We start from the raw sequence: 24471 nt of genomic DNA on the forward strand, positions 1-24471 counted from the left end.
ACAGTTAATTTGTAATTAAAGCTGATTGGTCATTTCCGTTTTAGTGCTGTCATTGGTGTATTTTAATATGCATATGCAACCAAATTTATATAAAGCAAGCATGTAACTGTAGCTCTTTCATGAACATGCAGTGTTTATTTTGCAGTATCTTGGTTTTGGCACGCCATCTAATTTGGGGAAAGGCAGAAGGGCTGCTGCAGCAGCTGACCTCGCTAACATAAGTGCGGAGTCCAATACACAGCAAGATAGTGAAGAAAAAGATCGCTTGTTGCGGCATGTGGAAGCCAGAGATCTTATTGAATTTGGCATGATTCCAGAATTTGTGGGACGTTTACCTGTGGTGGTTCCCCTGCATAGCCTGGATGAGAAAACACTTGTACGGATTCTTACTGAGCCACGAAATGCTGTGGTTCCTCAATACCAGGCATTATTCAGCATGGACAAGGTTCGATTTTTTTTTTTGTCTTACTAATTGACATCCTTTTGGTATCCTTGTTATGGAATTCATGTTAAGGCTTTTTCAGTATAAAGATATACTGTCTGCTTTATGACTAAAGAAAATAAACTCATCTTATCAAAGCATGGTAAGTAATGGAAGTTGCATAAATCTCCACTCATTGGGAGAATCCCTATTCATTGCCTCAGTGACTACATTAGTTGCCAGTGCTTGGAAATTTTGAGGGATAAAGAGATTAGCAAGATCTTATTACATTTATTGGGCTTCTCTTAAGTAATCAAAAAACTATGAGAAATGTGTACAAATGTATTCTTTCTTTTCAATATCTTAAGAGCACTATATCGAATTTGGCCAACCGTGTATGCTGTAATTTCTTGTAAAATTGCTGAATTTTCAGAATATCTATCTTCAGTGTAGGAAAACATTGCCTGGTCTCACTAAAGATATAATGGAATTACTAGCATTATTCCATTAGCTAGATATTTTTGTGTTCTATTTTGGAAACAGGTTTCAAAGCTACTTTGATTTGAGTAGCTTATGGCTTGGGGAATGGGTTTTCTCCTAAGCTGCTATGCCTCCACTATTTGCTTTCTCAGAAATAGGCCTTTTAATCGTAGTCTTCCCCTCAGAAGTGTTAAAGTATGAGATGCTTGAAATTCTTTCTAGAAACTGCAAAAGTTCCAAGGCACGTGCTAAATTTCACTAAATCAGCTTGCCTTTATAGTAGCTTATTTCCTTCACTCCCCATCCCCACATTTGTTTGTTGTCTAGTTAGATTGTAAACCCTTTGCAGGGACATTGTCTTCATACCTGTCTCTATAAAGCACCTGGTGTATTGGTACTATGGAAAAAATAATAATCTGTCCTTTTTCTAACATGTATTATAACCTGTTAGTGCCTAATTCAAGAGCCTGATCTATACTAGAAAATTTTACATTGTTTGATGCTCCTGCAGCATTTGTAGAACACTGTTCACACCCATAGAAGCCTCCAATGTTCTTCCCACAGATTCTTTCAGAAGATTTAATAACTAGTTACAACTTAATTGGTTCAGTCTGAACCAGTTTAGTGCCACTGTGGATGAAGACAAGTTGAAACAGTTCAACTCGTCCTCCCACTACAGTCCAAGCATGCACAAGTGGTCTTGCGAAATCTCCCTGAATGGGCAGAGGGCTTTGCAATGGAAATGTTTTAGGACAGCACTGGTGTGTGGTTGCAAGGCAAAACTTAAAAGTAATTGTCTTAAAATTAAATGGCTTCTAGGGAAACATTTTAACTGGTTTGTACTTAAATTCAATGGTTCTGTTACAAGTGTTTGGATCTGTAGTGTAGACAAGAGGCCAGTAGTAAATACACCGGTGCAGAACTAAGCAAATGGCCTTCATAACCCATTATTCATCATTATTGCTTTGTGTTGAATTGCATCCTAGTCTCAATATGCAGCCATATTGAAATGGTAGGAGAAAACATACTGTAATTGCAACTGAAAAGCAGATAACTGAAGATTTTTTTTATCTATAATACAAACAAACTGAAAATTATCTGCAAACCATAATTTATTCCATTCATGACAAGTCAGCCCTCTAAATTAGGTGCAGATTTGTCCCATGTTTTTTTAATACACACTAGTATTAGTATGTATATAGTTGTGGTTTTCCTGTTGCTTTACTTGCGCAGTTCAAAGAACCTGTCCAAAAGAAAACTTTAAAAAAAAACCAAAAAAACCCTGAAAGGTGGGAGGTGCAAGAGCAGAAGATGACAAAATCATTAAAGAGCTTCTGTTAACGTCTGTTCTATGGTGAATACGTTGTTTGGGTAAAATTTCCAAAAGACAAATTAGAAGTGCTTCTTAATGAACTAGTTATTTAATAATATTTTTATCAAATTATTTTGCAAAATGTATTTATTGTTAAATGAAAGATGGGTAAACCGTGGATTTAGGAAAGTTACAAATGAAATATTTAACAAAGTGTAATGTATTCTTATGTATGTAGTGTGAATTGACTGTGACTGAGGATGCATTGAAGGCTATAGCCAGACTGGCGCTAGACAGAAAGACTGGTGCAAGAGGTCTTCGATCTATAATGGTAAGTGTGCAGCCTTTTTAAGGGGGTATTGTCAGCCTCAGTAGGTGTAGATAATGTATTTTGAATGTAAGTATTCTTCTTGCCAAGACAACTTATGCTAAAAAAGGATCTCTAGGCGGGATATTAAGATCTACAAAGTAAATTTCTTCCTAATGACAATAGCTAGTCAGATTTCTTCCAGTACGGTATCCACTATTATGAAGTGACTTTCAGAACTACTTTTGTGCAAAGCATTGTATATGTTCTTTTTTTACTTCTTCTCTTTACTCATAGGAAAAGTTATTGCTGGAGCCCATGTTTGAAGTACCCAATTCTGACATTGTATGTGTGGAGGTTGATAAAGAAGTTGTGGATGGCAAAAAAGAACCAGGATACATTAGGTAACATAGGAATTGCAATTCCAAACCAGACTAATAGTCTAGACAGTTGTCCTAATACCTGTCAGTCATCCGGTGCCCCATACAAATGTTTTGTTTTTGTTTTTTTAAATAAAATAAAGTTCTACACACATACCTGTTCCAAAAATAATCTTCCAACTTTGTGGATATCATACATAGTTGGTAGATATAGGGCACTTAATGCATGTTCTGTACTAGTGATTTTGGATTTTTTTTATTACTGTTACGTATTAAATCTAAATGTATTACATTCTGTTTTTAACTCTTCCCAGTGTGTGTTTCTTTAGAAACAGAGGGGAAAAAGTGCATGATGAGTAAATTATGAATATATCACTAAGGCTGTTTCAGTGAATGGTAGTGTCATATTTGCTGAAAAGAAAAAAATTCTGTGCTCTGTGAGGGCCCCAGGACACTGGAGCTTGCTCTCCCTTCCTTGGTTGGAAATAGCTGAATTTGATGATCTAGGCATGTTGCCAAATACATCTGTCTGATAATATTTTTGAGATGGCAGAGGGTATGCTTGCCACAGGGATGAAGGGAATGGGATAAAAAGGTGTTCCTGCAGGTAGATGTCTGGTTGGCTGAGTTCCTGTTGAAATTACTACTTTAATTCTGCTGGGATTTAATGGTTTTATTAGATCTTGGATTTTTTTTTTCCCAATCTAAATAAATAGCAGATGATGTGGAGAGGGGAGAGACAGTTTTGTGTTTTAACATATAGGACTGGGAGTCGGGGTTCCTGTTTCTGGCAAGATTCCTTGTGTGATGTTTAGGAAGCTGCATAGCCTCTCTGTGCACTGGAGATGTAACATACAGCACTGGTAGAGTTCCCCCTGGCTGGACACTTATCAGGCTGCTGTACTCAGCCTCTCACACTGGACCTATGTGTTCTTAAGCTTTCCGGGGTCTCTGTAGGCATCAGCACTGTTTCTCTCCTTGGCCTCTTGACTCATTTCCTGTGCACAAGCACTAGAAATGGGACCACGTGGCCAAATAACCCTAGGCCCGGTATCCCGTCTTCCAATAGAAGCTAATGCCAGATGCTTCAGAGGGAATGAACAGAGCAGGGCAATTATTACACGATCCATCCCTGTCGTCTAGTCATAACATCTAGCAGTTGGAGGCTTATGGACACCCAGAGCACTGGATTGCATCCCTGACCATCTTGACTAATAGCCACTGATGGACCTATCCTCCATGAACTTATCTAATTTTTTTAAACCAGTTATAGTTTTAGCTTTCACAACATCCCCTAGCAATGAGTTCCACAGTCTGACTGTATGTTGTGTGAAGAAGTACTTCCTGTTTTTTATTTTAAAACTGCTGCCTATTAATTTCATTGGGTGACTCCTGGTTCTTGTGTTATGTGAAGGGGTAAATAAAACTTCCTTATTCACTTTCTCCACACCAGTCATGATTTTATAAACCTCTATCATATCCCATCTCAGTTGTTTCTTTTCCAAGCTAAATAGTCCCAGTTGTCTTAATCTTTCCTCAGATGGAAGCTGTTCCATACCTGTAATCACTTTTGTTGCCCTTCTCTCTACTTTTTCCTTTTCTGATGCATCTTTTTTGTATTTTTCCATTTCTTAGTACAGCCAGAACTGCATGCAGTGTTCAGGTATAGGCATACCATGGATTTATATAGTGGCATTATGATATTTACTGTCTTATTATCTATCCCTTTCCTAATGGTTCCTAACCACTTAGGTTAGCTTTTTTGACTGCCGCTGCATATTGAGCAGATGTTTGCACATTATGGTAGCCACGATTATTCCAAGATCTTTCTTGAGTGGTAATAGCTAATTTAGACCCCATCATTTTATATGTGTAGTTGGGATTATGTTTTGCAGTATGCATAACTTTCCAATATCAACATTAAATTTCGTCTGCTATTTTGTTGCCCAATCATCCAGTTTTGTGAGATCCCTTTGTAATTCTTCACAGTCTGCTTTGGACTTAACAATCTTGAGTAATTTTGTATCATCTGCAAACTTTGTCACCTCACTGTTTACCCCTTTTTCCAGGTCATTTATGAATATGTTGAACAGCACTAGCCCCAGTACAGATCTCTGGGGACCCTGCTATTTACCTTTCTCCACTCTAAAAACTGACCATTTATTCCTACCCTTTGTTTCCTATCTTTTAACCAGTTACTGATCCATGAGAGGACCTTCCCTCTCATCCCATGTCTGCTTACTTTGCTTAAGAGCCTTTGGTGAGGGACCTTGTCAAAGGCTTTCTGAAAGTCCAAGTTCACTGTATCCACAGCATTACTCTTGTCCACATGTTTATTGACCCCTTCTAAGAATTCTAATAGATTGGTGAGGTATGATTTTCTTTTATAAAAGGAGCGTTGACTGTTCCCCAACAAATTGTGTTCATCTATGTGTCTGATAATTGTTCTTTACTACTTTAGATTAAATCCTAGAAAAAACCTTCCTAACTGTAAGAACAGTAGGACAACAGAACAGACTGCCTAGGGAGGTTGTGAAAGCTCCTTTGCTGGAGGCTTTCGAAAGGAGGCTGGATAGCCATCTATCTTGGATGATTTAGACACAATAAATCCTGCATCTTGGCAGGGAGTTAGACTAGATGACCCTTGCAGTCCCTTCTAACCCTGTGATTCTCTAGTTTCAACCAATTTGCCTGGTACTGAAGTCAGGCTTACTGGCCTGTAATTGCCAGGATCATCTCTGGGGCCTTTCTTAAAAATTGGCATCACATTAGCTGTCCTTCCAGTCATCTGATACAGAAGCTGATTTAAGTAAAAGGCTACATACCACAGTTATTAGTCCTACAATTTCATATTTGAGTTCCTTCAGAATTCTTGGGTGAATACTATGTGGTCCTGGTGACATATTACTGTTTAACTTACCAATTTATTATTAACTATTAACACCTTAATTTGGGATAGTTCCTCAGATTTCACACTCCCTAAAAAGAATGTGTCAGGTGTGGGAATATCCTTCACATCCTGTGCAGTGAAGAATTCATTTAACTTTTCCACAATGGCTTAAGTACATTCTTCTCCAGAGTTCCACCTGGAAGGTACTGTGGTTTTACAGGTCACCTCTTCAGGGACATGTGAGAAAAAACAGGCACTCTCCCAGGCTTTATAAGGGTTTCTAAACACAATTACTTTTTACTTGGGTAGAATGAGAGAGACACATCTAGACATTATAACCTGTATGCTGTCCCCTGTTTGTTTCCTCACCGCTCTAGAGCATTCTCTGGTCTTAGGACAAAGTTTCTGGGGTGCCCAGTATTCTTCTGCACATGGCTTCTCAAAATCATGGAATGTCTGTCTCTCTGCCTGCCCCCTCTAATACAGCTAGCTTCCTCCATCCTCAGTAGATCCAGCAGTAAAACGGCTCCCTGTTACAAAGGCATGCCCCTCTCTCCTGTCCAATGCTTTGTCCAAAAGCCTTTCCCTTGGTTCTATGAGAATCCTTTTTAAACCCCTGCTTTGTCACCCCTGCCCCTTTGTCTCGTTTGGTGATTTTTCCACCTTCCCCTCCCTGCAGAGAAGTTCAGGGAACTGTTCCTCTGAGCTCCAGCCAACCTATTGTCCCAATGGGTTCCCGCCTGAATAGGCAACCCATTACAATTTAACAACTCAGCACCATCCCTGAGCTAGAAGGTACATGACACAGCACCTGCCAACTGGTGGCTGACTCACTACACCAGCAGTTCCTGAACTGTGGGATTTGAAGTTGCGCTATCAGCTGATGGGGCGCAGAAATCCCTAGTATGCAGAGGATGCCATTTTGCTTCACACAGCATGACCTTGCATGCATGATCATGTGTGAGGTCATGCTCTTCAAAATGGCATCCTCCATGCTGTCTGGAGTCCCATGAGGAAATATTTCACTGAAGTGGTGTCATGCCAGCAAAAAGTTTGGAGACCTCTTCTGAACACATTAAAGCATTTCATATCATCAACCAGCAGTCATAAGTTGTACGTAGACAGATTCCCAAAAACATCATAGGAGACAATACTATTATTTATCAAGTCAGTATTCGGGCTTAATTCTGAGGAGCTCAGTCTGCAGGTAGAGAGGGGATTGTTGAAGCGCGAAGTGTTATCTTCAGTAATACTTGCGCTAAGTGTTAGGAAGTGCACTGCAAAATAACTGGGAGCCTGCAGTGTTTATTGGAAAGTTAAACTTTACCCTGTTTATTTCTGATCATTTAATTTGTGATAAAGAATGTAAATAATTTTTCCTTTTCAAGAAAGTAAATAAGGTTTAATCAGTGAATTACCTTCCCAAGAGACATTTGAGACCAGTATTTAAAGCAGCACACATGCCATATCCAACTTGAAACGATGCTTTCTGGAATACCTGTTTTGTTTTGTTTTTTTTTAAATTGCAGGGCTCCGACTAAAGATACTTCTGAAGAAGAGTATGACTCAGGAGTTGAAGAGGAAGGCTGGCCTCGTCAAGCAGATGCTGCAAACAATTAAATAGTGTCAATGTTCTCCTGCATATAGTGTGTTTGGTTATTTTTAAGATCATTATCTGGCATTACAGTCTGATACTGAAGGCATTGGATCTATCCTGGATATAATACATGGTCAAAAAAGTTAAAATATTTTTTTAAAAAATCAGATCATGTATTGTAACATCACATTTGATTTATTCAGTGGACATTATATGGACTTCAGTAGCATAACGTTCAAATATAAATTGTACATTACGTTTTGTTCAGTTTTTAAATAAATGTGCTTTAACAAACAATTCTAGAAAGCAAAGACGGTGTTGCTTAAACGATGCAGGTGTCGCAAATAGTTACATTTTACAATAATGTTACTCTACAAATGGGAAAACAAGTTTAATATAAAATAGAGGATAAGCAAACTTAATTTTGCATATATTTCATTCGGGTTAAGTTCATTCACTGTAAATGTCAGTGTTAGATTTATGTCCATTTGGAACCCAGATGGATGCTGGAGAGACTTGTTACATTTGTCATGAAAAATTCCCTAGAAACTAGATTTTGAAAAAAATCAGATGTGTTTTATTACTTTTTAATGCAGCTTTGCTCAAATGTAACACTAACTTGTTACAATAATTGGCTGCAGTACCAAACGTCATATCATTATTTACTTACCTTAGCATCACATGTACGTTTTAATGGATCCTTTAGAATACTGTGAAAGCAAGTGGAACCAGAAGTCTGAATTTCTTTTGGAAGGAAACAATTTACAGGAAGTAGTAGACCATGTGCATTTAAACTTTTAAAATGGCCTAAAAATTTAAATATTAATGTTCTATATAGTACATTTTGTTTAAAGTATTGGAACATGATATCATGCATCAGTTTTTTGATGCCAGATATTTGCCCACCTATCTTCTTATAACATTAAGAGTTGAAAGAAAGTAAAGTGAATGTATAGTATTTTTGATGTAATCAGTAGAGACTGTTCACGTGACAGTGCTTTTTTTTTTAAGTTACATGCTTAAATGCTGCATCTTGTGGTTTTTTTTTCTCGGTTTTAGACTTTCAGCAAAGCAAAAAAAGCCCTAACTTTGTTTTACACTCTAATTAAATTGATCCTTTAGGAAAACATTTGTAAAACACTAAGGGACTTGTATCTTTTTGATTATTTCAGAAATTAAAATCTATGCTGACAACTTCGCTGTTTTGTTCTTCCTAGCAATATGTGGCTCTAAGTTATACTGACTTTTTTGTTAAGTTTTGAGTCAAGCTAGTTAATTTAATTAAAACACCCCTACTGTTTTTAGGCTAGAAATACAGTGAATGTGTTAGATCAGAACAGGTACTGTTCTATTGGCCCACGCCTTCATTTCTTCACTCGTAGTTCAGAATTAACATGGTTTAAGTCAGTCAGGTAATACATACATGGTTGTATAGAATGGGACACAATAAATAGAGATTTAATCAGATGCAACAGAATTTCTGTTGCAATTTCTGTTTTTCTTCTAGTTAAACTACCCAGTAATGGTTCAGGAAAGGCTGCTCTCAGGGTTCAGGATACTTCCAGGAGAAGCAATGGTAGATTATAATATAGACTTATCTGACAGTTTTGGTAACTTTAACCTCATTTTCCTTTTTGTAGAATGAAAATTCAAATTTTAATTCTGTTAATTCTTTTTTTAAATGATTGAGAAATGTTTTAGTGAAAATAATTAAACAACTTAGCTTAATGTGTAATCAAGAAATGTTTTTAAACAAATGCAGTAGAACTACAATTTGTACTTCAAAAATAGGTTTGGCATTTGAATAAAACAAAGCAAATATTCATGAATTACAGATTTCGGTAGTTGAAATATGAGACTTAAGTAATGGCACATAAATGATTACGCATTCTGGGAAATGTTTTGAGTTGAGTTCAAGATCCTTATTAAAAAGCTGAATTAAGTTATATACAGTATTTACATATTGAGCTTTCACAGTTGAGTCCACTTACATATTTTTAGACAATTTTGAATCTATGTAGTAGAATAATGGTTCTTTGGGAATTATGCAAGCTAATCACAACTATTTTCATAGTCTTAAAATTTAAAGGTACATATAACAAAAGTACAATAAAAAAGCAAAGTAGCTGTAACTTGGGAAAATGAAATCTGTTTAATATAAATTGCTTTCGGTTATCCCCATTATTATTGCCAGGTAAATGCTTCTTCTACTAACTGTTTAATTAAAAAGTTACCTAATTATAAGAGGTTCTTAAGGGCCACCCTCTTGCATCTTCATGCTCATTTGAAATCTTGTTCTCAAGTTGATATAGTGGGGAGTGAGCCTTTTTAGAGCTGCCTTCTGTATAGTCAGTTACAGTCAGTAATTGCCTTACTGAAATGCTTGCTCTATTATCTCTTCGGATACTACTGAGCCAAGAGAAATGTCAGACTTAAATGAAATGCTGTGTCCAGAATAGCAATAAAAAGGCTAGAATGACGGTATAAGTGAAGATCAGTGCTTTTTTTTTTTTTTTTGAAACGCATCAAGCCAATATTTGTGATGGAAAGAGGGAAGAAGAGTTTTACATGTGTATACATCTCCATTGAGAAAGTACATTGTATTAGCAGTTGTGGCAGTTATCTGTGTCAATTCCTTGCACTGTGATGGAATGAGTTGCATAATGGACCCCACCAAAGGTCTAGGAGAAGAGGTTGGATTTGGCTTTTTGCAAAGAGTTTTACAAATTTGACTATTTGTTCATTACTCTGGGGACACAAATGTGTGAGTGGAAATTCTAGGAACCAGCTGGAGAAGACTTTCAGCAGGCTTCAAAAACATTTCAAACTAAAGCAAATCGGTTCTGCACTGTTGTGGATCGAGAAACTGAAAAGGTTCAATTAGACCCTCACCTCACTGTTTCATTTAGTACTGTCTGTGCAATCACAGCTTCACTGCTCCTGGACACTGAGCTGGGGATGGGGTTTATGGGAATGGAATAGATATCCATACTCTGCAGCTGAAAGGATTTAGAATAGCAGGAGTGTGGCTGGGCCAGGCAAACCTACAGCAGAGCAGTTCTTCAACTGCTAGTTTGGCTAGAATGAACATATTGAAGCAGCTGAGAGTAGACTGGTACACTATAACAAGTTTTTGATCACTTCTCTGAAGCAAACTAGTAGCTAATCGTGTCAACACATGTATTTTTCTGACTTGGCTATATTAAATGTCTTGTAACAGTCAAATACTACATAATGTTTTGTAATTACTTCTGTTGTGCATTAATTCTGCTCCTTCTTGTGACGTTCTACTGTTGCCTGCTACATCTGTGCACATGCAATAGTCTGATCATTGCACTCTGTTAGGTCAGGGGAAGAGAATTTGCACTCAAGCAGCTGGCATTGCAGATGTATTGAGGCCAGCTATGTAGCCCCACTTGACCATTGTGATTCTAGTTGGCCAACTCCAAGGTGGAGTCAATTAAGGCAATGCCATATACTTGGGCCCCTACCAAATTCACAGTCCATTCTGGTCAATTTAATAGCCATAGGAGTTGGAAATTAGTCAATTACATGTTTTCAGATGTTTACATCTGAAAACTCATTGGTGGTGTAACCTGGGGGTCCTGACGCAAAAGAAAGTCATGAAGGAGGGTTGCAAAGCGGTTGTGTGTGGGGGGCAGGATTGCCACCTTCACTTCTGTACTGAAGGCAGCAGCACTGGAGCCTCTGGCAGTTGCAAGAGGTTCCAGGAGGTAAATGTGGGTCTGATCTTCCCCTGTGCTGCTGGGAGCACCACAACTAGAGACTCCTAGCTGCTAGTCCCAGCTGAGCTTTGCTCTTTGCCTACACTGTGGTTCTCTGCGGGAGATCAGACCGACCTCTGGGTACCTCCCCCAGCTGCAGGGTGCTCCCAGCTGCACAGGGGAGATCAGACTTACCTCCACCTCTGGCACCCTCCTGCGGCTGCAGGAAGCTCTGGGGCTGCTGTCTAGCCCAAGAGCTTCCTGTAAGTGGGGTAGGTTCAGGAAGGTGGCTCTGATGTGCCCGTGAGCATGGCTGTGCAGAGGAAGAGTAAGTCCTATACCTCCCCAGACTAGCAGCTGGAGCCAGGGACATGATAGTAGCCCCTCAGATGGGGTGCCCCTAACCCTACTCCTTCTCCCTTCCAGGAGCTAGATTTCACGGGGGAGGCCTGATTTCATGGTCCATGACATGTTTGTCACAGCAGTGAACTTGGTAGAGCCTTACACTTACTCCAGGGCTGATTGTGTGAGGTGGTAGGTGCTTGACTGGTAGGTGCCAGAGTGCACAGGCTACAGGATCATTCTCTGCTCGTTTGCAATAACTGACCCTGTGTCTGCTTGAGTGACAACGTTAGGGGTAGAAGGGTGGCAAGAAAATGTGATTTCATTTGACTCATTATTGGTGTGGTAGAGCAGATCTCTTGGAGCAATGCAGGGTCTTGGTTGCTCAACTCTATGACTAACTTCCCAGCATATATAAGGAGCAGCCCTAGTGCTGAGGAAGATAAACCTATCCACATCACAAGCCTCTAAGGTGTCCTGTAATACAGCAGGAGCTGCTGTTAAAGCACAAGGTCTAATTTTTGGGTTGTGGGAAGGGATCACGCCCATGCCGCGCTGCGCTCTCTGCAATGTGGGACCGCCTCTAGCAGGCTCCAGCAGTAGCTGTGAGTTAGGAAAGGCTGGGCCCTGGTTTCAGAAATGACTTTGTTGTTGCAGCTGCTTTCGGCTGTCACTGGCTGAAGGGAGCGGATGGGGGAAGAGGTTAGGGTGAGTGATGCCCATTCATCGGCCCTTTACACACCTCTCCCTTCACACGTATTTCTAGGTTCCCTAATCTATGTATTCACAGCCCTTGCCCAGACCCTTCTTGCTCCGCCTGCATCGCCCCTCTCACCTTTCCCCCCATCTAAACTCAGGGCTCTGCTCAGACCCCGCCCCTTCATAAATATTCATAGGCTGGGCACCACCCCCCGACGGCCATGTCCATCAACCCTTCCCCGACCGCTCCTGCGGCAGCCCCGGTGCTGGCTCCTCCCCGCCGCCGGGGGGCGCTGTGAGCGGCGCAGCCCTGCCGGAAGCGCTCGCGCCGGGGCCACGGGAGAGCCGGGTCCCTCATGGCTCAGCCGCCGCTGCCCTTCGCCGCCCGCTTTGCGGGGCCGCCGCCGCCCCCCCAGTACCGCTGCTTCCCCCCGCCGGGGGGGCTGTTCGCGCCTTCCCCCGCCGCGGGCCCCTTCCCCGGAGCCCAGCCCCCGCCGCCCTTCCTGCCGCCCCCGCCGGGGGCCCCCGAGCTGCCCCCCGCCCACCGCCCCGCGGGGGGCGGCGGCCCCTACTTCCCCGCCCCCGGGGGCGGCTGCGGCCCGGCTCCGCTCGGCCGGGAGGCGGCCCCGCGGCTCCTGTTCGCGGCCCCGGGGCCGCCGGCCTGGCCGCCGCGCCCGCCGCCGCCGCCGCCGTGGGGCGAGGGCAGCGCCGAGCCGCGGGGGGAGGCGGCCGAGGGGGAGGCCGCCCTGAGGCAGCGCGATGAGCTCTGGCTGGCCCAGTTCCTGGCCCAGAGGAGGCCCCGGCCCCGCGGCTTCCCCCCGCCCTCGCCGGGCACCCCGAGCCTCAGCCAGGCCCGGCAGCTGGCGGCGGGGGCCCTGCGGCCGGTGGCCCAGCTCGCCGGCCTGTGCCGCGCCATGCGGCAGCAGGAGGCCGCCGGGGACGAGGCGGGCTGGGCCCAGGCCCAGGCCCGGGCCCGCGCCCTGCTGAGCGAGCTGCAGGAGCGGGTGCGGCCCCTGCGGGAGCCCGGCTACCTGGGCGAGCTGCGGCGCAAGGCGGAGAAGGCGCGGAAGCGGCGGCTGCGCCTCCACAAGAGGAAGCAGGAGGCCGAGGCGGCGCGGGAGGAGGAGGCGGCCCGGGCGGCGGAAAGGGAGGCCAGGATCGACCAGTGGCGAGCCAAGTGTGTCCAGGAGGTGGAGGAGAAGACCCGGGTACTGCGCCCCCCCCCCCCCCCGTACCACTGCCTGGGGCTGTCATGGAGGGGTGCTCAGGGGTGCTGGAGCAATTCACACCGTGGGGGTGCTGAGAGCCATTGAACCAACCTATAAACCCTGTCTATAGGGTTGCCAACTGTTGCGAAGAAACCCAAACGCCCATGTCCCGCCCGCTTGCCCACCCCTTCTCTGAGACCCGCTCACTCCATCCCTTCTCCCTCTGTCCACCTCCACCTCTCACTCACTTTCACCGGGCTGGGGTTGGGGTGCAGGGGTGGTGTGTGGGATTCAGGCTCTTTGGGGGGGGGAGTTTGGGTGCAGGAGGGTTTTGGGGTACTGGCTCTGGGATGGGGCTCAGGGCTGGTGTTGGGTTGCGGGAGTGGGTGAGGGGTGTAGGCTCCGGCCAGGTGGCACTTACCTTGGATGGCTCCTGGTTGGCGGGCACAGAGGGGCTAAGGTGGGCTCCCTGGCCCCGCGCGGAAGAGGCTAGCATGTCCCTGCAGCCCCTGGCAGGGAGGGGGACAAGGGGTTCCACGTGGTGCCCCTGCCTGCGGGCGCTGACCCCGCAGCTCCCATTGGCTGCAGTTCCTGGCCAGTGGGAGCTGCAGAGTCAGCGGTTGGGGCAGGGGCAGTGCGCAGAGACCTTCTGGGGCCCCCCATAGGGGCTGCAGGGATGTGCTGGCCGCTTCCGGGAGCAGGCCAGGGAAAGCAGGGAGACCGCCTTAGTCCTGCTGCACTGCCAGACTTTCAGCAGCCTAAAATCTACTGGTTTGGTTTCAGTAGCCTCCGGGAGATAGAGCCCGATTCCGGGAGACTCCCAGTGAAACCGGGAGGGTTGGCAACCCTGGTAGGGTGCTGCCGCACCCCCTGGTTTGAAGTGGTTTCCGAAACTACTTCAAACCAGGGAGTGCGGCAGCACCCCGACTTCCAGCACCTGTGGGGGTGCTGTGCTTTTTGAGATGGTCCTGACCATTGGTAGGCCTTAAAGATCCATTGTGGGCATTGACTCCACTGCTCTGGCCAAATCCTGACATGGCTGATTGCATTCAGTCTACATAAAGTTTTCCCTGCACACAGTTCTTCCTTTTTTGTCCTAAACTATTGTGTTGCCATGTACCAAGTGGCTAAATTGGAGAATGCACTGATCCTTGTTGTATCCCTTAGCTACCTCACTGGCGTGCTCGTATGCTTCCATGCTTTGCCCTCCTTTAATGAAAGTTCCAAGAAGTGTGAGGAATTATTATATGCATCCGATGAAGTGAGCTATAGCTCATGAAAGCTTATGCTCAAATAAATTGGTTAGTCTCTAAGGTGCCACAAGTCCTCCTGTTCTTTTTGTGAATACAGACTAACACGGCTGCTACTCTAAAACCAGGAATTATAATTCTCTTTTTTTTTTTTGCAAGTTTTGCAAGAAATTTTGCAAGAAATTTAGTAACATTCTTACAGCCCCACTTCCTGGAGTCAAGGGATTATGTGAAAATCCTTGCTTTCAAATTTTTTTTTTAAAGTACATTTCTAGCCCTTGTGCTTGCAGAGAAAAGCTTGAGAATGTGACCTGAGTATCCTCTAGATGCTCAGGACGTGTCTGCACTACAGCAGCTCGGCTGTGTAGCTGTAGCGCCATACTGTAGATGCTTCCTACACAATGGAAAGGGTTTTTCCACCGTTGTAGTTAATCACCTCTCCAAATGGCAGTAGCTAGGTTGGCAGAAGAATTCTCTCACTGACTGAGCCATGTCTACACTGGGGGTTAGGTCAGCTTAACTAGCATGCAGGGATGTGAATGTTTCACACCCCTGAGTGATGTAGCTGGGTAAGGCTAAATTTTAATATATCAGGCTTTAGAAACCAGAAGGCAAAGAAGAAGAACCTAGAGTGAATTATTTTTTAACGCCATGATTTTCTGAAAACTTGGGCTTGGCAATACTGTTGTTGACCAACTGAAAGCTCCATTCATTTCCATAGCATAATTCTCACTGTAAGCAGTTTGGAAAAGTGTTTCCCATTTTTTTAGCTCTCCATTTTATTTATATAATTTTTTTTCTTAAAGCAAAAGATTTATCCTGCATTAGGGGCCTGAAGAGGGGTGTCATAAGAGCCACAATGTCAACACTATGCCACCAAGGAGTTACTTAGGAAAGCAGATCCACTCACTATACAGTTGTGTTGTGTTACTAGAATGCTACAAAGCATGCAGTGTAAGTTTCAAGATCTGACCCTATACATTTAACCTTGTGCTCTGCTTACAAACTAGTACATCAACCCTGGGTGCCAAATCCGGACCACCAGATGCTTTTGAATGGACCAGGAAATCTTTTTATTTACTTATTACTATCATTTATTATTATTATTTTTATATTATTTTCTTTGGAATCTGGAGTTTGTTCACCAAGACATTTGGATCTTGACAAAAAATAGTTGATTACCCCATAGTGCATCCTACCATGGGACTTGGATCCCAGTTTTGTTTAATCTACATACATTATCTATCATTTTGATGATCTGAGGACAGAATTTATTACGGTTTATGAATTTACCAGCAGCCTCTGATACCACTGCTTTGGTGTTACTCTGCTGCTCTCCAATTTTTTAGGCTTCTTTGCCCTGTTTTATTTCTTTCCATTAAAAGTGACACAGTAGGCAGGTGACTGATTTACTTCATCTCCATCATTGGAATATTGTTTTCACTTATTTTTCCCTTTATTCTATATGAGCTTTCTTTTTAATTCTTGCCCATGTATGTAATTTCATGTTTTCTCTGTACATTCTTCTGTTCACAGGAACGTGAACTTAAAGCTGCAGCAGACAGTGTCTTATCTGAAGTAAGGAAAAAACAGGCAGATACAAAGAGAATGGTGGACATCCTGCGTGCTTTAGAAAAGCTTCGAAAACTGAGAAAAGAGGCAGCAGGAAGAAAAGGTAAATTATGGGCACTTTGTGATCTATGCAGAAATACAAGAAATAAAACATTTTTAGACAAATATTATATAGGGATTCAAATATAGCTAGCAAATGTCTTAATTTTGCAAAACTCCATAATATTGAGAATTTTCCATTCTTGCATTAGGTAGTTCCTTTCTTCATGATTACCCCTATTTCACTGTTATGGATTAAAGGCTTACGCAACATGAGTAAGGCTGGCAAAAGCTTGCCCTGTGTAATTATCTGTGTAATACAAACTCTCTACTAAAAATGGGATATGATAATGGTGCCTTCCAAGCTCTAAAACTTCTGTTAAGTTTATGGAGACTTCAAATAGCCTATAAGATGAATTGGTGCCCTCGCTTCGTAAATAAAGGGTATGTCTGCACAGCAATTAAAAACCCGCAGCTGGCGGGCTATGGGGTTGTTTAATTATGGTGTCCACGAGCTGGGACTGTTCCACCTCCCATGATCCTAGGACCTAGGCTCCAGCCCAAGCCCCACAAGCCTGAGTCAGGTGACATGGGCCCGCCGTGGGTTTTTAATTGCAGCATAGACAATACCCAGGTGGTCACTTGGGGGTTTTATTTGCAGAGGTCCCCATAAGGCAACTTTATGCTTAACTTTACTGCTCTGAGTAGTCCCATGGATTTTAATTGAAATCACAAATCAGTGGGACTTCTCATTCTAGTAAAGCTAAGCATGTGCGTGAGTGTTTGTAGGATCAGGGCCTTGGGTCGCAAGGTATTTTTTTTGGTTTTGGGTCTTTTTCTTTCCTCTTTACTGTTTGGGTAAAACTGTTCTGCTCTCAGGATATTTCAGCAGAATAGATATTTCTAAGAACAATAAGCTCTTGGAGACCTGATTCAGCAAATCCCAGGATCAGGCCTTTAGTGGGTTTTCCGAAGGTATTTTGATAAGGACTTCTCCAGTAGCACCAGTGTCTTTTTACTTGCTCCTGACTCTGCCAAATTAGTAACTTCAATAGGTTTCCTGCATTTATTCCAAATGCTTTATTTAACAGGTTCAGTTGGTGAGACTTTCTTAATGACTTGCTAATACAGTAAAAGCTGTGTTATCTGGCACTTTACCAGTCGAAAAGCTCTATAAATCGGCATTTCAGGAGGGAGTGCGGGGCGTGGGCTCTGGGAGGGAGTTTGGGTGCAGGAGGAAGCTCAGCGCAGGGGGATGGGGCGCAGGAGGGGTTTTGGGCTGCTGGATCCAGGAGGCACTTACCTCAGGCGGCTCCCCACAAGTAGCGACATGTCCCTGCTGCTCCTAGGCGGAGGCATGGCCACTTCCAGCCAGGCGGTGCTGCGGGCTGCCTCCGCCCGCAGGTCGTGCCCCGAGCACTGGCTCCGCAGCTCTCATTGGCTGGTGACCACAGCCAATGGGAGCTGCAGGGGTGGTGCCTGCGGGTGGAGGCAGCGCGCAGAGCTGCGTGGTTGCGCCTCCACCAAGGAGCATTGACCGTAGCCAGTGGTGTCTGCGGGGGTGGTGTCTGTGGGCAGAGGCAGCGCACAGAGCTGCCTGGCCAGGAGTGGCCACACCTCCGCCTAGGAGCAGCAGGGACACGTCGCCACTTGCGGGGAGCCGCACGGACCCGGCACCTCGACACCCGTCCCGCAACCCGAGCCCCCTCCCGCACCAAAACTCACTCCCTCTTAGTTAACCAGAATTTTTGACTTACCAGCACCTCCCATTCTCCCAATGTGCCAGATAATAAAACTTTTACAGTAATAATAATAATAATGAATAATTACTTTATATTAGGTGGTATTATTAACAATCGTAAGTTATATTTATTTAAGCAGTATGTGCTGAGTGTACCCAATAACCAGACTATCGGCCATTTTGTACATAAATAATAAACGTCATGAATAAAGTACCTGGCTAGTGAGGATTCGGAAGATACTGCTTGAGCAGTTACCTTAAATTCCATTCTTATAGGATAGTATCTCTGAAAGATTGTTGTGTGTAACTGTAGTATTCTGCATGATATACATTTCTTTCCAAACTCCTTCTTGACCCACGTCATTTTATTGGAGGATAGTCATGAGGAAAATGGGTGACCAGATATAAGTTAATTGGAGATTCTGCAAACTCCACTCTCAGTATGAAACTGAAATTAGTACCATTTCTGTGATTGAAAATTATAACTTAATTCACTTCTGTATAGGTGTCTGTCCTCCACCCTCAGCAGATGAAGACTTTGAACATCACATACAGAGGCTGAGGACACTGATCAGAAAACGCTCTGAACTGTATGAAGCTGAGGAGAGAGCATTAAGAGTTATGTTAGAAGGAGAACAGGAAGAAGAGAGGAAAAGAGAAATGGAAAAGAAACAGAAGAAAGAAAGGGAAAAGCTTCTACAGCAAAAACGTGACATTGATTCCAAGTTATTTGGGGATCCAGGTACATTTCCGCATATTTTAGTTCAGTATTGGGGAGGTTTTTTTTCAAAACAAGTCAGATTAAAATGCAAACACAACTTTGCGTGGAAAAGCTGCCATGTGCTGAAATTACTATGAAGAGCAGGAGACAAGATACACAAGTTCATTCATGCCCTTTCATTATCATGTTCATAGAATTGGAAAATTACTTTATGTAGGAGGAGTATAGTCACAGTATCACAAACTATGATTTCACCAAACCTTACAAGCCAAGCAGGATTAGTCTGAATTTGGTATTTAAATGGAAGACGTCCCACAACATGTTGATACGTTAGTATTGGTGATTCAGCAGGTGTCATTACTCCTTTTAGTACAGCCCCAATACCAGTGTGTTCCCAGGGAGGGAGGTTGCTACTGGAAGTATTGTCTTTTGTAAGAGTGGAGAAAGTCCTAACCACTTGTAGGCATCAGAAATCCCATAATACTTTTTGTAACAAGAATATATTAATTAGCAAATAACTTTAAACAGTAATCACGGAGTGACAAGTGTGATATGGCACCTTTAAGGATCCTAACACTTTTTAATATTGAAGGTCATATTTTGTTGAACAGTTTTCTTATGTATGTGTTTTAACAGATGAGTTTCCTCTTAATCATCTACTGCAACCCTTTAGACAATATTATTTACAAGCTGAGCATTCTGTACCAGCCCTTATCCAGATAAGGTAAGAGCAAACATCTTTAGTTTATTAGTGGTAATGAGGTGGTAGTCTGTCATGTAGAGATTTGTGAAGATAAAATTACATCGTCTGTTGTTTCATTGCCCACCAGAGTATAAAGTTTATACCATGAATTCTCATCAGATGACTTTGATTATAAAATTGGCAGCTCTGTTTGCCTAACTCCGTTTTCAGCTAACATAAATGTATTCCCACCCAAAAAACTTCATTAACATAGAGTTATAATTGCTGAAATATATTTCCTCACAACACCCTGAACATTAAAAAGCAAACAAATAATAAATTAAGGCAACTTTCACACCCAATATTAATTTCAAAGCAGTAGCTCACTACAATCATAATATATAATCACACCAACGCACTTGTGGTTGCTAAAAACCTCGTTTTCAAGTCAACAATATTACTGCCCTCTGCACACAAAAAAACCTTGTGAATCTTCCTGGAACACTTGACCTGCTTTTACATGGGAGCATGCTTACCTTCTCATAGGAAGTTTAAAATTAAGTTTTACAAACTTTACATTTTATAAAGTGCATAGACTTGCAATATCCAAGCTGCCATAAAACCAGTCTGGAAATGAAGGGTCTGTGTCCTCCTCCTGATCCTAAACTATTGTATAACTGTGTATAATGGTGCAACCTATAAAATGAAGGCAGCATACTTACTAGGGTAAAGTACATGATTTAAAAAAAATATATATTGATGTCATTTAAATTTAATTCAGGAACGTTATGCTTTTGACTCTTTAAATATGCTGTAGACTTCAGCATAAAGTGTAGTGAATCTCCATATATAATTGCTAGAAACTTGCATGCTCACTCATGCTCATTTCGTGTTGGTTTAAAAATGTATCTTCAAGTTTTTGCTTTGAAGATGTAATTCAGAAGTACATTTTATAGTGTTTGTATATGAAACAGTATGGAAAAAGAACATGTATGTGAATGTATTTTATTAAGGTGTGTGAGATGGAACAGAACAAATGCCTATCTTAATCTTTTTTTCTGTTAAAGGCATGAATGGGATCAGTATCTGGTACCAGCTGATCATCCTGAAGGAAGCTGCATCCCTCCAGGCTGGGTCCTTCCAAGTCTCCCTACCAGTGACACCTGGGCCACTGCTGTTAGATAATTTTATAAGAAGTCAGTCTGAAGTGGTAGGAATTTCACATATAGGTAGGTAGGTCCCAAGTTTTCCTTGAAATCTACACCACCACTTCATTTTTTTAATTGTAAAGCATGTGGCAAGATACTGGAGTTGGAATTTCCTGAAGAAAAACGATAAGGGAAAAATGTTTTCCACCTCCTGGATTAACAGATAAATATCCCAAGTGTAAAAGCTAGTATAAGCCATGTTTGTTGTTAATGTTGTGGTGCTATAGAATTACAGTTCTGTTATGGGCCTTTATTTAACTAGCCTTTGGATTTGAGTGAGTTTGTTTACAATTTGAGGGCATTGTAAGTGGGCTTTTGTAAGATACTTTTGCAGAGCATGTGTGTGCAATCAAAATGCTCACGTTGGACATCAGATTTAGCTGTTTCCCTAGCATGTAAGCTTTCAGTTCAGCAGTCATCTCTTCTCTCTGAACTCTTCTGGTTGTAGAGATAGTGAATGAGTATCGCCAAAAGAGGTGAATTTCCATAGAAAACTAGTGTTGAAACAAATTTCTATTCCAAAAGTAGCATCAAAGTCAGTGAACACTCTCTATCTAAGGTTTGACCCTGAAGTTCCAGATCTCTTTTTAAAACAAAAAACAAACAAACAAATAGTCAACACCACATAATTATAGAAGTGTAGACATTTCAAAGAGTCACTGTGGTCAACCTGAGTTCTAGTCTTCACTCTGCCACTGGCTTGCTTTGTGGCCTTTGGCAGTCAATAAGCTCTTTTTGTCTATTTAAGCAAACTGCAAAATTATGAATAATTTCCTACCTCACAAGGATTAATGTTGTATAGTGAGTTTAAAATGCTAAGTATTACTTGTATTGATATGCCGTTTAGCCATTATACATCAAACGTAGCTCACAAATTTAAGATTATTTTCCCAAATAAAAAGTGTGAGCTCCACAGATGGCTACTAACCTGCCTGAAAGAAAGAGGCCAGCTTTTGGGCATTATACATGCAGTAATAATGCATGCAGCTTTAAAAATCTATCTCTTTGATTGTCTCCTGTTCAAAATCAGTTATTTTTGCTTAATGAAGGGCTTAAAGTCTTGTTTTCAGTTTTGTTATAAGAATGAAAAGGTTTTTCCCCCTCTGGATAGTCATGTGTTGCACTGTGTCCAAGAGACGCTTTGCTTATAAAACCTGAAATTTTGTATGTGCTCAATCTCCTATAGACTAGACACTCGAGCCTAATATTCATGTGATACCTGTTCCATTGACATTGTATTTGGGTATGGTGCTAATAGAAGTATCTTGACAATCCATAATTGTACCGTCATGCTCAAAAAGGTAGACTAGCCATGTGACTGTATATAGCTTGATAAATAAGCCTACTAGGAAAAAAAATGTAATAAAAGCTGAAGTCTAATTTATTGTAATTGTTCTTGCTAGTTACTTGCTTTCTTTGTAAGTAGATACTATTTGTAAAATATAGTTTGATCAAAAATACAACTCTCATTTTGTAAGTGCATTTTATACTTTAAAGAAATAAAAAATAATGGAAACTGTCATAAATACCTGTTCTCTGAGGGGGAAATTTTCCATGGACCAGAGGACCAGCACAAGCCTTTGCATCACTTAATCTCCATAGTATGGGGAGGGCTGCTGGCAGAGTAGCCATACAGGCAAACATCCACAGCTCTTTTCCCTAAGCACTACAGAAGGTTCTGTTTTGCAGCTGTTTTGTGTACAGGCCAATATATAGGACAATGATGGGGGCATGGAATGGGATCCGTGTTTATGCAGGTTCTAGTTCTACCTACCAGATCTATGCAAGTGATTCGGAGTTGCAGTTGCTATTCCAGCCCATAGGCTTCAACCCTGTATCTTGGCCCCAACGCGAGGGAGTGGATTTAATCTTTCCAACTCACTTACATCAACTGTATAGAAAGTATCTACTCAGACTCCATGTGATGAAATTCATTTCACCCTAAAACTGCATCAGGAAATCAGCATATGGTTGACTAAAATATAGTGGCATATTCAACACCATTTATGTTGTGGCTTTACAAGTAAATGTAAATGTTCATAATTTTTAACTGAAACTTGTGCCCAGAGTTAAGATCTCTCAGTATGGGGACACTGAGAATTACTTACTTGAAAGGGTTAAAATGAGAGTGTGACTCTTTTTTGCCAGAGAGAATGCAGCAATTGTTGCTTCCATGTGTATTACCTTAAACACCATATGATGATCTATATCATAAAGTAATTAAAGGGAATGCCAGGGTTTCTGGTTTACAAAAGGGGGGGAAAAAATTGCTCTTTATAGCTTCCTGTTACACAGGAAATCTTTACCCTAGAATTTTATTTGCTCTAAAACAGTGGTTCTCAAACTTTTTTTTTTTTTTGCGGACCACTTGAAAATTGCTGAGGGTCTCGGCGGACCACTTAATGATCTTTCCAAATGTTTGTACCGTTAGCTAACTGTTGTAAAGCGCTTTGGATAAAAGCACTATATTAAAAAAAAAAATCTAATTTTTTTTTTGTTATACAAATAAAAGCACACAACTCATAGTCTTACCTTTCTAATGCAATGGATGTGCCCTCTCTTCCCCACCGCAGCAGCCCCTGAGCTAGGGCTGGGAAGGAGGGGGGATCTCTCCCCCGCTACAGAGCGGAGGCTGGGAAGGAGGGCCATCTCTCCCTGGCAGCCACAGCTCTGGAGCTGGAAAAGTCACCTCTTTCTCTGGCCACCGCAGCCCTGCACATCTCAAATTCCCCCCTCTTCTAACTCCACTGCTCCCTCACACCTACCCCCTGTTCCCCCCTGTTCCTCCCAAGGCCACCCCCTCACCTTACATGTGTGTCTTCTCCAGGGTCCATGCACCTAATTAGCGGAGCCACGCCTGCGCAGCTCCACTAATTAGGTGGGTGGCCTTTGTTCTCTTGTGTACAGCCATCCAGGCGTACACCTTAGAGGGAATTATCCGCGGACGACCTGAGTGGAGCTCACGGACCACAGTTTGAGAACCTCTGCTCTAAAACAAAACTTCAGTTCTATAAAAACAGTGGCAGCAGCACTCTCAAATTATAAAAGGTAATGAGTGACCAGAGGATGTTCAGCATAAGTGGTTAGGCTCCTTATTGTGTCAGAGGATATGGTGATGCAGGCTAACTGATTAGACAGCTATAATCTAAAATTGTAGAAACGTAACTCAGACAACTGACTTTGTGTGTGCAAGCATTTAAAGAATTGAGCAGTGGATAAACAGCTAGCGTATGTAAAACAGCGCAAGTTTCTCTACTTCATGGGAAAAGCTGCATGATTTCTTTTTAAGGTACGCATAACTTTATACTTCTATCTTGTTTATAAACATAAAATTTAAAATGCCAGTTGATATACTAGAGAGCAAAATATACTCCAGTTATGTAGTTTTAATATAGTTCATATAGATGTCTGTTCCTTTTCCTTGTTAAAATATTTTGATTTTCAAATGAAGAACACGTGTTTTGATGTTTGAGCTAACAACTGAAGAGGAACTCTTAAAATATTGTGCCACTTAGTAACTATTATATCCAAGTTTGTGGTTTGATTCTAAAAGAAGGTCTTCAAATAAACACTCATCTGATGAAACCTATGAACTGAGCTGAGTCCAGAAAGGCATTTTCCTGCTACCTTGTGAGGTTTAGAAAAATACTGTGGCTCAAAAGAAGGTTGATCATAAATTTCCATGGCTCCTTTGGCTCCAATTCCATGTTTGGTCGCAATGCAATTTCAATTTTGTATAGTTGTAAGACATTCTGTCCACTCCTGTACTAAGTGTCATCTTTTTTTAATTGACTTGATGTGTATTAATTAATCTGTCAACCTGGATCCTCTAGTGTGAAACTGACTAAGAGTGATGTGAAGATGTCATTTGATGAATGAGTTCAGAATCCTTGTTAC

General features: G+C 42.1%; 2 protein-coding genes across 3 annotated transcripts in view; both read left to right on the plus strand.

Annotated features, from left to right (window-relative positions):
• The window catches only part of CLPX (caseinolytic mitochondrial matrix peptidase chaperone subunit X), a 32783-nt gene extending 24202 nt beyond the window's left edge, over window positions 1-8581 (plus strand). For both annotated transcript variants that reach the window (XM_077827685.1, XM_077827686.1), the window contains 4 exons: window positions 146-445; window positions 2452-2544; window positions 2818-2924; window positions 7320-8581. In XM_077827685.1, the coding sequence (XP_077683811.1) occupies window positions 146-445; window positions 2452-2544; window positions 2818-2924; window positions 7320-7410 (591 nt within the window). In that variant the 3' untranslated portion in view covers window positions 7411-8581. The remainder of the gene's footprint in view (window positions 1-145; window positions 446-2451; window positions 2545-2817; window positions 2925-7319) is intronic.
• Window positions 8582-12509: 3928 nt separating this feature from the next.
• On the plus strand, window positions 12510-22037 carry PDCD7 (programmed cell death 7). Its single transcript, XM_077829339.1, has 5 exons — window positions 12510-13361; window positions 16148-16286; window positions 18469-18705; window positions 19321-19408; window positions 20434-22037. Exons 1-5 carry the CDS (start codon window positions 12510-12512, stop codon window positions 20549-20551), a joined length of 1434 nt encoding a protein of 477 aa, XP_077685465.1. The 3' UTR covers window positions 20552-22037.
• Window positions 22038-24471: the final 2434 nt, after the last annotated feature.

This window comes from Eretmochelys imbricata, chromosome 10 (assembly GCF_965152235.1).
Source record: "Eretmochelys imbricata isolate rEreImb1 chromosome 10, rEreImb1.hap1, whole genome shotgun sequence".
Lineage (NCBI taxonomy): Eukaryota > Metazoa > Chordata > Testudines > Cheloniidae > Eretmochelys > Eretmochelys imbricata.